The sequence below is a fragment of the Convolutriloba macropyga genome, chromosome 15 (assembly GCF_964194025.1).
Source record: "Convolutriloba macropyga chromosome 15, txConMacr16.3, whole genome shotgun sequence".
NCBI lineage: Eukaryota > Metazoa > Xenacoelomorpha > Acoela > Convolutidae > Convolutriloba > Convolutriloba macropyga.
The window spans coordinates 12,407,472-12,420,978 of NC_134482.1; the positions used below are offsets into that span (position 1 = coordinate 12,407,472).

At 36.5% G+C, this 13,507-nt stretch overlaps 1 protein-coding gene across 4 annotated transcripts in view; it reads left to right on the forward strand.

The window, feature by feature from the left end:
- Window positions 1–13,507, forward strand: part of LOC142354420 (uncharacterized) — a 44,915-nt gene that overhangs the window by 18,127 nt on the left and 13,281 nt on the right. For 2 of the 4 annotated variants that reach the window (XM_075406704.1, XM_075406705.1), the window contains 3 exons: window positions 10,074–10,117; window positions 10,667–11,056; window positions 12,616–13,222. In XM_075406704.1, the coding sequence (XP_075262819.1) occupies window positions 10,074–10,117; window positions 10,667–11,056; window positions 12,616–13,222 (1,041 nt within the window). Of the gene's footprint in view, window positions 1–9,280; window positions 9,625–10,073; window positions 10,118–10,666; window positions 11,057–11,493; window positions 11,536–12,615; window positions 13,223–13,507 lie in introns of those variants that run through there. The other 2 variants (XM_075406706.1, XM_075406707.1) reach the window with 2 other exon arrangements.

Here is a 13,507-nt window from a genome sequence, read left to right on the forward strand (position 1 = left end):
TACCCACTCTCCAATTAAATAATGTCCGAAACCTTGATTGATTAATTCAGTCTGAACCGCTTGCCAATCATTCGCATTTTTAACATTTATTACTGGCACTGCATTCCAGCCAAGAGAAGATAAATAATCGTCATTAACAAATTGATTACAAAATTCAGAAGTTTCAGTAGAAATATCACGTGAAAGTTCTCAAGTTACTGACATGGTTATCTTAAAAAAGTTTTCTGATTACCTAGACCTGAATAAATTAATTCATTTAACTATTCAAGTTAGATAAATTTATTTAACATCTGGTCATTATGATAAACGCAACCATTACTAAAAACGGCCAAGGGTGAAATACTTTTTGGAAATTTTTTTACCTTTAGTCAATGTCGATTGCTGAACATTTATTTCAGCTCGACATTTTGAATTTGAACTATTGAAGACCGCTACACTCTACCAGATTCCTTCACGTTTAGTTGGTAAATCACAGCTGTGTACTGCAGTACAGTCAAGGAATATGCCGGTTTTGAACCGCTTTTCCATTCGCTCTAAATACAAAAAAAAAGAAAGTTTATTTTGCTTATTATTCCCCCACTTAATTCAATTATTACCAAATTGTTGCTCCTTCTTTTCTTCGAACCACAATTGTGGCTTGGGGAGCCTAAAACTTCTTTTTCTTAGTTTAGAAGGACCACTTGGCCGCCCACGTTTACACTGGAAACATTAGTTATTAGAATTGGTTGAATGGAATGATTAAGTGCAACTAAATGTTCTGTAGTTCCGCTAGAAGTTTGTGACAAAGTATCACGCTTTGTTCCCCACTCAACTGCGCCACGGTGACTTTGAATTTCAAGCAGCCTTTTATATGCGGAATTTCTTAATCCATTTCCATAGTATTGTAAGGTTTGTTAAGCGCGTTTGACATCTGCTCTATCACATGCCTCCCAACCCAAGACCAAAGACGGCCCTGTTGTAAAAGTCATAACACTGTGCACACAAAGTGCGGGTTGGCATAGGAAATGTGAAGAATGTGGAATGTAATATTTAATACAATCTTTGGATTGTGAACTTGCAGACGGCGGACCAGCTTTCACAAAGCGATTAAAGTTAAAACACGAATATGTTTCTCCAACATAACAGATTTCATACCACGCTCACAAATAATGAACAGTTTTTTTCCAATGGGTTTATATGATATGGAATCTTTGCCACCGATTTCCACATGAGCCTCAGTAAACCACGGGTTAAATTGAAAGACCGCATCAAAATTAGAAAATGTAAGATTGTCAGGAATTTTGAATTTTACAATGACTCCATAGAAAAACTCATGCAACTGGAAAACAAATTTAACTTTGATTCTCTACAAAAGTGTTTCTGATAAATTTAAATTCACGGTTATTTTTGATAAATTTTGAAGGGAGAGAATAATAATTATCAACATTATCGGAAAATTCTTGATAACTTGACGCATTATCAACATCATTTAAAAAGGAACCATTGACTTCGAATATGTTGTGATTACAAATTGCAATTGGAACTTTGCCCACTCTCCAATTAAATAATGTCCGAAACCTTGATTGATTAATTCAGTCTGAACCGCTTTCCAATCATTGGCGTTTTTAACATCTATTACTGGCACTGCATTCCTGCCAAGAGAAGATAAATAATCGTCATTAACAAATCGATTACAAAATTAAGAAAATTCAGTGGAAATATTACGTGAAAGTTCTCGTTACTGACATGGTTATTTTAAAAAAGTATTCTGATTACCTTGACCTGAATAAATTAATTTTTTTAACTATTCAAGTAAAAAAAATTTTTTAACATCTGGTCATTATGATAAACGCAACCATTGCTAAAAACGGCCAAGGGTGAATTTGGAAATATTTTTTAACTTTTTTTAGTCAATGTCGATTGCTGAACATTTATTTCAGCTCGTCATTTTGAATTTGAACTATTGAAGACCGCTACACTCTACCAGATGCCTTCACGTTTAGTTGGTAAATCACAGCTGTGTACTGCAGTACAGTCAAGGAATATGCCGGTTTTAAACCGCTTTTCCATTCGCTCTAAATACAAAAAAAAATTTATTTTGCTTATTGTTCCCCCACTTAATTCAATTATTACCAAATTGTTGCTCCTTCTTTTCTTCGAACCACAATTGTTGCTTGGGGAGCCTAAAACTTCTTTTTCTTAGTTTAGAAGGACCACTTGGCCGCCCACGTTTACTGGAAACATTAGTTATTAGAATTGGTTGAATGGAATGATTAAGTGCAACTAAATGTTCTGTAGTTCCGATAGAAGTTTGTGACAAAGTATCACGCTTTGTTCCCCACTCAACTGCGCCACGGTGACTTTGAATTTCAAGCAGCCTTTTATATGCGGAATTTCTTAATCCATTTCCATAGTATTGTAAGGTTTATTAAGCGCGTTTGATATCTGCTCTATCACATGCCTCCCAACCCAAGACCAAAGACGGCCCTGTTGTAAAAGTCATAACACTGTGCACACAAAGTGCGGGTTGGCATAGGAAATGTGAAGAATGTGGAATGTAATAGTTAATACAATCTTCGGATTGTGAATTTGCAGACGGCGGACCAGCTTTCACAAAGCGATTAAAGTTAAAACACGAATATGTTTCTCCAACATAACAGACTTCATACCACGCTCACAAATAATGAACAGTTTTTTCCAATGGGTTTATATGATATGGAATCTTTGCCACCGATTTCCACATGAGCCTCAGTAAACCACGGGTTAAATTGAAAGACCGCATCAAAATTAGAAAATGTAAGATTGTCAGGAATTTTGAATTTTACAATGACTCCATAGAAAAACTCATGCAACTGGAAAACAAATTTAACTTTGATTCTCTACAAAAGTTTTTCTGATAAATTTAAATTCACGGTTATTTTTGATAACTTTTGAAGGGAGAGAATAATAATTATCAACATTATCGGAAAATTCTTGATAACTTGACGCATTATCAACATCATTTAAAAAGGAACCATTGACTTCGAATATGTTGTGATTACAAATTGCAATTGGAACTTTGCCCACTCTCCAATTAAATAATGTCCGACACCTTGATTGATTAATTCAGTCTGAACCGCTTTCCAATCATTGGCATTTTTAACATCTATTACTGGCACTGCATTCCTGCCAAGAGAAGATAAATAATCGTCATTAACAAATCGATTACAAAATTCAGAAATTTCAGTGGAAATATTACGTGAAAGTTCTCGTTACTGACATGGTTATCTTAAAAAAGTATTCTGATTACCTTGACCTGAATCAATTAATTTAACTATTCAAGTTAAAAAAAATTTTTAACATCTGGTCATTATGATAAACGCAACCATTGCTAAAAACGGTCAAGGGTGAAATACTTTTTGGAAATTTTTTTAAACTTTCTTTAGTCAATGTCGATTGCTGAACATTTATTTCAGCTCGTCATTTTGAATTTGAACTATTGAAGACCGCTACACTCTACCAGATGCCTTCACGTTTAGTTGGTAAATCATAGCTGTGTACTGCAGTTCAGTCAAGGAATATGCCGGTTTTAAACCGCTTTTTCATTCGCTCTAAATGCAAAAAGAATTTATTTTGCTTATTGTTCCCCCACTTAATTCAATTATTACCAAATTGTTGCTCCTTCTTTTCTTCGAACCAAAATTGTTGCTTGGCGAGCCTAAAACTCCTTTTTCTTTGTTTAGAAGGACCACTTGGCCGCCCACGTTTACTGGAAACATTAGTTATTAGAATTGGTTGAATGGAATGATTAAGTGCAACTAAATGTTCTGTAGTTCCGCTAGAAGTTTTTGACAAAGTATCACGCTTTATTCCCCACTCAACTGCGCCACGGTGACTTTGAATTTCAAGCAGCCTTTTATATGCGGAATTTCTTAATCCATTTCCATAGTATTGTAAGGTTTGTTAAGCGCGTTTGATATCTGCTCTATCACATGCCTCCCAACCCAAGACCAAAGACGGCCCTGTTGTAAAAGTCATAACACTGTGCACACAAAGTGGGGGTTGGCATAGGAAATGTGAAGAATGTGGAATGTAATATTCATTACAATCTTTGGATTGTGAACTTGCAGACGGCGTACCAGCTTTACAAAGCGAATAAAATTAAAACTCGAATATGTTTCTCCAACATAACACATTTCTTACCACGCTCACAAGTAATGAACAGTTTTTTTTTCCAATGGATTTATATGATATAGAATCTTTACCACCGGTTTCCACATGAGCCTCAGTAAACCACGGGTTAATTTGAAAGACCGCATCAAAATTAGAAAATGTAAGATTGGCAGGAATTTTGAATTTTACTAGTGACTCCATGGAAAAATTTATGCAACTGGAAAACAAATTTAACTTTGATTCTCTACAAGAGTGTTTCTGATAAATTCTTTATTCACGGTTATTTCTGACAACTTTTGAAGGAAGAGAATAATAATTATCAACAATATCGGAAAATCCTTGATAACTTGACGCGTTATCAACATCATTTTAAAAGGAACCATTGACTTCGAATAAGTTGTGATTACAAATTGCAATTGGGAACTTTACCCACTCACCAATTAAATAATGTCCGAAACCAACCTTAAGGTTTTTACAATAAAAGTAACTTCTTTATCTCCAGGATATTTGAGAAAAATCAACAAAAAGTTATCTAACTTACCTCGCAGCTCAGTCATTTATTTTTTAATAGAGAAAAATATATATGATGTATTTTATCCTACAGGCAAACAAAAACTTCTCAGATTGGCCACCTGTGAACTTAAGTAAGCCCTGTTAAACCTCATTTTGATTAGAAAACAAACAAAATTGATTTCCTTGAAATACCTTCTCTTTCTATTAGTATTCGTTAAATTATGCTATAACAACAGCGATGACTCACAAAAAGGTATAAATTTCATGTATCAACAAAAATTGCTATTGGCAGAAAAATTTGTCAACATTCAATTTCTGGTATCGTTTCCTCGATTGGACACAAAAATACATCAACAGTTGAAAAACTTATCACTGCTCTTAAACAATTCTTGGCATCAATGAATTTGGACGTGATCTTAAACTTATGAAAACAAACGAAAGCGGCCTGACCTTCACTAATTTGATCGATCATGTTGAAAAACAACTAATTGCAGCTCAAAATGATGTTGAGGATATCAAAGAACAAATTTACAAAACACTTAAAGAGAAAAACGATTTGGGACAAAAAACTCTATCAGGACAAAAACGAGGACCAGCTATGCTTGCATTTGGAGCACTAACAGGAGTCACTGCTGGTGCAGGTATTGCCTGCTCACTGGGAGCGTTTTTGGATCATGCGGAGGAACAGATCAAAACAGAGAAGACATTGACTTTGCTTTAACTGAAGTAGAAAATAACAAGCGATGGATTGAAATAAAGGGGAAAATGAATGACAAAATGTTCATAATTGCAGATCAATTGAGAACGTGAATAATTGTCAACGCAAAATTATAGAAACTCAAAAAAAATCACTCGGAAGTTCTAAATAAAGCAGTTTCCTTTATTCGTAATACTCTAGAAATTGATGGCTTGCAATCAACTCTTCTATGCACGAGATCAAATGTTATAAGTTCAGACAAAATTAATTGGATCGTTGTCGGCTCTCTTGAATGAAATCAAATCATACAGAACAGCAGTGTTTAGCTATAATCTTACAATTTTAAATTCAGTTATGACAATGGTCAATAAACTAATACCAATGGCTTTACTTCCAAGAACAGCTCTTTAAGAAATTCTGGAAGCAGTGGTAATTTGGCAGACAAAATCAAATGAACGATTAGCTTTGGCGATACCTACAAATCAGCTCTTAACGTATTACGAAACAAAAATTCTCAGAAATGTTGACGTAGTGGAGGATGGAATGTTCCTCACTTTGGCGATTCCGTTTGTGACAGGAGCAACTGATCTTAACCTTTACAGAGCTATACCGGTTCCGATGCCCAACGAAGGAACTGATGGACATGCATCGCAGTTTGCCTTCGAATCGGACTTTATTGCTATAGCTGAATCGACTCATAAAATGGCACTTCTATTGCAAGATGAAATTGACAGGTGCGTAGGGTCAAGCAGTTTGCATTAATGGCTTTTTGCTTGAAACCGCTCACGACACATGCCTAGGATCACTTTGATTGGCAACCATTTTATTGCTTTAAAAAAATCTGATATAAAAACGGTAAAACTCCCAGTAAAGGAAAAAGCTCGAAACATTGGCAATGGAAAGTGGATGATCACTTCGGCAACTCCTAATTTTGATATGTATTTGAGCACAATGAGGAACAATGACCCACTGACTGGAACAAAACTTACAGGATGCCAAGTATGTATAATCGAATTGGAGTGTGGAACGAAAATTGAAACAACCTATCTTGAGATCAGAGCTGACATGTTTTCGTTTCACAATGCTACAATTACACGCCTCGACATAAGTCTGACTGATCCACTCAAACATTTGCTTGCAAAAATACCAGCGATTGATAATTTGCCTCACATGGCATCAATAGCACAAGCGTGCCAACAATTCATTAAAGATATTTAATTGAAAATTTCAGAAGTGCCTGAGTATCAACGACTCTCGTTCGATAAACTTGATGAAGTCGCAGAGCCGATGTTGCGCGATATGCAAACAGTTCGTACCAGTCTAAGTAACAGGTTCACGCAAGCTCATACATGGAAAATGTCAATCCTTATTGGAATAGCGTCATTCATAATATCAATGCTTTTACATTTTTTCCTTAACTACTACTTAGTTCACATGTATGGAAAACATTCCAAATTTAATACCAAATTTACAAAACACTTCGAGAAAAACGATTTGGGACAAAAAACTCTATCAAGACAAAAACGAGGACCAGCTATGCTTGCATTTGGAGCACTAACAGCAGTCACTGCTGGTGCAGGAATTGCTTGCTCACTGGGAAGCATTTTTGGATCATGCGGAGGAACAAATCAAAAGACATTGACTATGCTTTAACTGAAGTAGAAGAAAATAACAAGCGATGGATTGAAGTAAAGGGGAAAATGAATGACAAAATGTTCATAATTGCAGAACAATTGAAGGACGTGAAAAATTGTCAACGCAAAATTATAGAAACTCAAATAAAATCACTCGGAAGTTCTAAATAAAGCAGTTTCGTTGATTCGTATCTGCGCGAAAAAGACACAGAAAATACAATTATTAACCACAAGCTTACTCTTTACAAAAATGCCTTCACAAGGTAATAAAACACAAACACGAAAGTGTTATTACAGTTTCAATGTTATTTTGAAAGTACCTAAAAAGAGGCACAATAAAAAACTTATGACATAATTAATTTTCACAGTTGATTAAATGCTTATAATGGTTGTTGCTAAAGTGCGTGAAAAACAAGTTGAAATTTCTTAAAGTTTTTAGATGAAATTTTATACACTATCATGATTGAGTAAAATTATTAAAGAGGCACAATGTTACGGATAAATTATTACACAATTTCTCCCTGAATATATTTGATTGAATTTGAAAGAGATTAAATTGCTACATAAAAGTCATGGTATGAATGGCAGTTCTTAATCTTAAAAGTTTGAGCCCCTCAAACACCCCCACCACTTAGTCACCCCTCTTCCCCTCCATCAACCTCCTCCCCCTCCACCCAACACTGCGCTCTCACCACCGTAATGCTATAATCCCTAAGCCACAGTTGGCTACCACTGAAGTAAACCTTACCGTCGTTTGAGAGCAATTGGCCCAATGTTAGTTGGTTATGCTCTCCTTGTTTGCAGGTTCATTTGTTATCAATTGATCTCAAACGAAGTTTATGGCAATTATATTAGTCCTGTGGTCTTTTTAATGGTCTTTTTAATGCGATTTTTTGCTTGACCAATTTTTTCTCTGACCCATATTATTTTTTAGTCCTCAAAAACAGGATAACAGGTGCGCTCGGAGGGCATTAAGTGGCCCAGCAGTTCTCAGCCTTACGCTTTACTAGTGTCTAAGTATGTGCTTCACCAATACTGTCTTGAGGAGACCAATTTCAAGTTGTGAAGGGCGGTTCTTAGTCTTACAAGTTTGACCCCCCCCCCTCTGTCACGCCCGGTCCGCCCTCATCCAACCCGGCGATTTGGACCCCCGCTCGTCCAACTCTCCCACATCCCTGCCCCCATCACTTGACCCCCCATCGCTTGACCTCCCCCAACTCGTTTCACACCCACCTGACTCATCCCTGAGCACCAGCTGACTAATCCCGATGCCCAGCGCTTGCCAGTGATTTGAGAGCAGTTGGCCCGACGTTAGTCGGTTATGTTATTATAAGCATAATTCCTGCGGTGCTGCAAAATCTATCACTGCTCGCCAAAAAGACGGGCTATTTTTCACGTTTTTTTCTGCTAAAGTAAATAAGCAGTAAAAGATCATTGGCAAGAGTTTTCTATCTCTATTTGCATTGAGATGCGTGCAACTTTCTGCTTCTATTGTTTTGCCCTCAGACGTTGTTTACATTGATTGTAATGGCCGTGGTACTAGAACCAAAGATATTGCCTCAGGCGACGGTCATAGGCCTTTAAGTTGTTAATCACTTGCCCGGCGAATTGCTGTCTGGTTCAACGAAGCATGCAGGTTCTTTGTTGTTGAAGATTTCTAGTCTGAGCTAATTTTTGGCGTTGTTGCTTGTTTTAATTGCCATTTGTCTGGCAATTTCGTCAACTTTTGTCCTCAATATTTGTTACCGTCCCAGTCGAAACCTGGAAAAACAGAATACATTTCTAAGAGAAAGGCCCTGTTTTATTTTGCTATTTGAAAGTTTCTTTTGAACATAATAACAAGCTGTTATAAGGCCGGAAAATCAAGAAATTCTAATTTTTGAAAGCAATCGCGGAAGGGCCCAACTTGTGCGCATTACTGTTGTAAGTTTAATGGTTTTACGAAGCGGACCTAATCAAACGCTTTACAGGGTCTCTCTAATTTTAGAACGGTAGATTTGGGAAAATTTGCTGTTGCTGAACAAGTTTCACCCCCTCCCTTGTACGAAACGACTATTTTCCATGATTCCTCGTGCGAATTTTGCTAAATATTAGCAAAGTTTAAGAGGAATTTGAAAGCACAAGGACTCAAATGTACGCGGGGTTTGTTTTACACTTTTAAGACCTGTTTACCCGATAGAGTAAGTTGAAAGAATTTGTTTGCTTGGAATTACTCTCACTTATTCTTTCCATTCAGCAAACTTCAGATCTCCTTTCGATCACGTTCTTTTAGTTTAAACTTGCGTTTTGAAGAAATGTTGCTTCAAATTTGAACAAAATCTCTTTTCTGGCGTTAAATGTGGCTGAAAATTAATTACTTCTAGCCTGAATAAAACCGCTAAGTTGAGAAACATTTGAGTTTACTATGAAAACTATTAAAAACGAGTTTATAGTTCTTGCATTGATTGTTTCATGAAGAATCGTGGTATACGTACAGTCTGGTTTCAATCATAAATTCGACGTTAAGCTCCTACACAAGTTCCAAACATTTTCCTAGCCATAAAACCTACAAGGACTTCTACTATTTCGTCGCGGCAGATGTTTTCGTACGTCTCTCATAAAGCCGCTTTCTGAGAACGCGCTCTCACAGACAAATAATGGAGAACACTGGTAAATAGTTGATATACTGAATACCCCCCTCGCACCCCCTTCCCCTCCACCCAAGCTTAATGGGCATAAAACTTTTACGCCCCCGCCCTCTCCAGGTGCACGTCTATAGCATTGAATAATTTTCAAGTGGGATCATGAAAAATGGGGGGGGGGGGTAGAATAGATCCGATATATTTTAAGGCTGAAAATTTCCTTTTTATTTATCACACTGTCGATATCAACACTATCTAAAATGATTCGTCTTTTTTTCTGTGAGTGTTTTTTCAATCGCAAGGAGAGCTTTCCTAGGCTTTGTTGCCAGACAGCTTTGCAGAAATTAAAAATTAATAACAGCCAACTTGAGACTTCATTTGAATTGAGTTTGTGAGTCATTTTTCCTTTTTGTATTTTTTGTGAACGTGCAGCCATCTTTATTCGTTTCATAACTTAGAAGTTGTTTATTGTTTTAGATTTTGCTGACGACAATTTTATTGGCAACGCACCGTCGTACAAGGTAAGTTCAATTCCACTTTTACTGAATCATCCGAAGCTAAATAATTCACTAAATATTCAATTTCGCATCCTTATTGAGTAATCTATTGTCAGTTATTTGATCAATTTGGTCCGTTTTGTTCACAAATTGACAAACTGTCAGGTTTTAAAAGAGAAAGCTGCAGTTTCTGCTTGGCTGAAGAGGCTAATTTTGACCTGTTGGATTTTAATCAGTCTCCGCCTCTCGTATTTTGAAATAAGAACAAAATATAGCCTCTTATTTCATTATTTTGACAGATGAACCTGTTTGCAGTTCAGTCACAAAAGAAAAAAGAGAACAAAGAAATTACGCTCTGCAAAAAAGCTGTTTAGATTTTTCAATGAATTCGCGCCTGTACTTTGCTCTAGTAAACAAAAAAAGAATTCGCTTTAGTGCTCTGTTGACGTTTCTTGTTACAATTTTGACTTTTTAACTTCAAGTATTTTTGCAGCTTTCAAATAAATTTTTATCAGATCTCTCGCCTGTAAATTGTAATATGGTAAAGTTTACAAAAAGTTGTCTTTAATCAAGCCATCGAATCGACGTGCCACCGATTCTGAAGTTACGAAAGGTCATCACAGCAATTATCACAACCAAAGTGCACAACATTCGCAGTATAAAGAGCAGTTACAGCAATTAGATTCGTTAGTCAACGACTTAGAAGATCTGAAAGGTTTGGAATTATGGCAAGCTGAACAGATTTATATGCAGCAGAAGTTACTTCAAGATCGACAAAATTATTTACGAGAGTTATCTACGGGTTCTTCACAGTCTAACCCGAATAGTATCGTTATTGCACCTAAACTTGGGCAGTTACAGTCCGAAGGCAGTTCGAATGCACAAGTTAGAAATTCGCCTTTGAATCTGGATGTGAGAGAAGGAACGCAAGCTTCTGGTGACATTTCAAGTGCAATGTTTGTGGTGAGTTTTCTTTTTTAATTATTAATCTTTGCATAATTTTCAGTTGTCTAACTTGAGCAGATTGTAGGAATGCATATTCGTAACGGGAATTAGAAATTAATGAAAGAGGTTTTTTCACTTGCTTATTAATGATTAATGAAGAACGAGAAAATGACAAGTGTTGTAACATTTACAATTTTCTGATCAATTGATACAAAAAATGCAAATTTTGAATTAAACTATAAAATGCAAATTTGACTTATTCAGCACGACAGTTCCTCTCAACAATGTAAAAATATTTTATATGCACCACCCTAAACGATAGCTTAAAAAATTATTTGGTGACTCAAATTACAGAACTAGAAACACTTAGCTGTTAGTAACTGTGTCGTTGGAATCCTTCTTTCTCAGATATTTAGATTTAGTTGATTTTTAAAAGAGTAAATTAATATTTGCAGCGAGCGTGATTTGAGATAATGGTCATCTATGGTGTTAGAGTGGTAAGTGTCTCTGCCCGATTATTTCTGTTTTGAATATATCTGTCCTTTTAAGTTCCCACATCGCATGTTGGCCTTTGAGGATCGATTCTGTTTTGCCCCCCCCCCCCCCCCAAGCCAATATAGCGGTTACGCCCCGGGAGACCGTGCTTTGTTCTTACATAGCAACGCAACGTGCTATATAATTCATTATTTGAGTGGAGGTCAGAATGGGGGAGGGGGGGGGGGGCAGAATGGATCCGATCTGCGTTTGAATATATTTGATGTCATTTAATTGTTTTTTGATAAATTATACTGAGTTATTTTTATCTGTAATTGTTGCTGCAATTGATTGCATTCATATCTGAACTATGCATGGATTAAATGGAAATTTGTTTTTTTTTCATGTGCTTGTATTGTGCAAAATCATAACCAATTATAATAAGGATTTTTTTCTTGATCTATCAATATCTTGCTTTTAAACGCAGGTGTTAACAATGGAGTGTTGTTTTTTGGCAGAGGTCTTTTAGCTGGAGCAAATGCTTTCATGGATTAAACTTTGATTTAATTTACTCTCGTTGCGATAACTAGTTATATAATTTACAGATAAAATAACTGATTGCAGAAAGTTTTTTTGGAGAGAAATTGAAACAATAAGTGCCGGAAATTTGGAACAAAATTGACGCGGGTATTGTTCGTTATAAACCTGTAGTGTATGAAAACTGTGCAAGCCGTCTACTAGATGTTAAACCAGCTAAAGGCTTAATGAGCTACGCAAAATGTTATTTTAATATTTGCTGCGCATTTAAGAATTTTTTTTGTATCCGTAGCTTTTTGACACCTTCCTGTATAATCTTTAAGACTTCATTCTGCTATTCTCGATGCCAATTTTGACATTTCTTGAAAATAAGAAATGTTACCAATGACGCTATATCATCGCAATATTGACAACTATTACATGTTATTTGTTGGCCAAACTATTGAGTTGACAAAGTGAGCCAATTGTGGAAAGCGAACATTGGAATGCAATCAATTGAATGTAATTGTACTGATCATAACAAGTCAGTCAAACAGAATAGAATGTTAAAATTCTGTGAATTTCAGGCACAACCCCAAATGCAGTCAAGCTACGGTGGAGGTTCCAGACCAAATCCAGAGCTAAGAACCCTGTCAACATTTACAAGTCATCAAAACAACACGTTCACTAACCCCAGTGGAGCTGAGGTCTCTTATAACTTCAACCAAACAAACACTATCTTAGCTGGGTCGACTGGCAATGCGAGTTATAACAGTAACGCCAAATCTAACACCCCTGGAGGTGGTGGGTATAGTTCGAGAGATGCGTTTGGAGCAATTGGTCCCGGGTTCTCATCGGCTAATGTTGGTGACAATCATATTTACAGCACCATTGACGAAGATCAGAAACAAGCACAGCTCTCAAGGCTAAGGCTGGAATTCGAAGGTAGTATGGACACGAAGAATCCAAACGCCGGTTCTAAAAGTGCTGGAACTAAAAATTATCAGCCGATTTTCGCGTTTAATGAGTGGAAAGATATGCAGCCAACCAACAGTCCTCAAAGTTTGCCGAGTGTGGGTGAATCTCCCCAGCTTCCGTTACCCATGAGTGCTCTGGGCAGTGACAGTGTAGCATTGCGTAGGTTGCAGGAGACCTCACAACAGAACAGAGTGACTAGTAACAATAACATGCTCCGTAAGTCCGCTGTCTGGAATTTATATTGGCAAAATAATATACATGCCAAATGCTTAGTTGCTCTCGAACAACGTTTGAAGCAATTATGGTAAGCATGTGTGTCTCATTTTTTCTTCAAAATTTTTGCTTTACCGTTTTCTAGAACATTCTTTTGATTTCACTTCTCGAGTGACTTTTTCACGCTTGACTTTTCAATTGCGAGCATTCAGAAATTAAGTCTGTTAATAAAAAATATATCCGACTGTGAACGATGTCAGTACATAGCTCGGTAGCTTACCGGTAAAT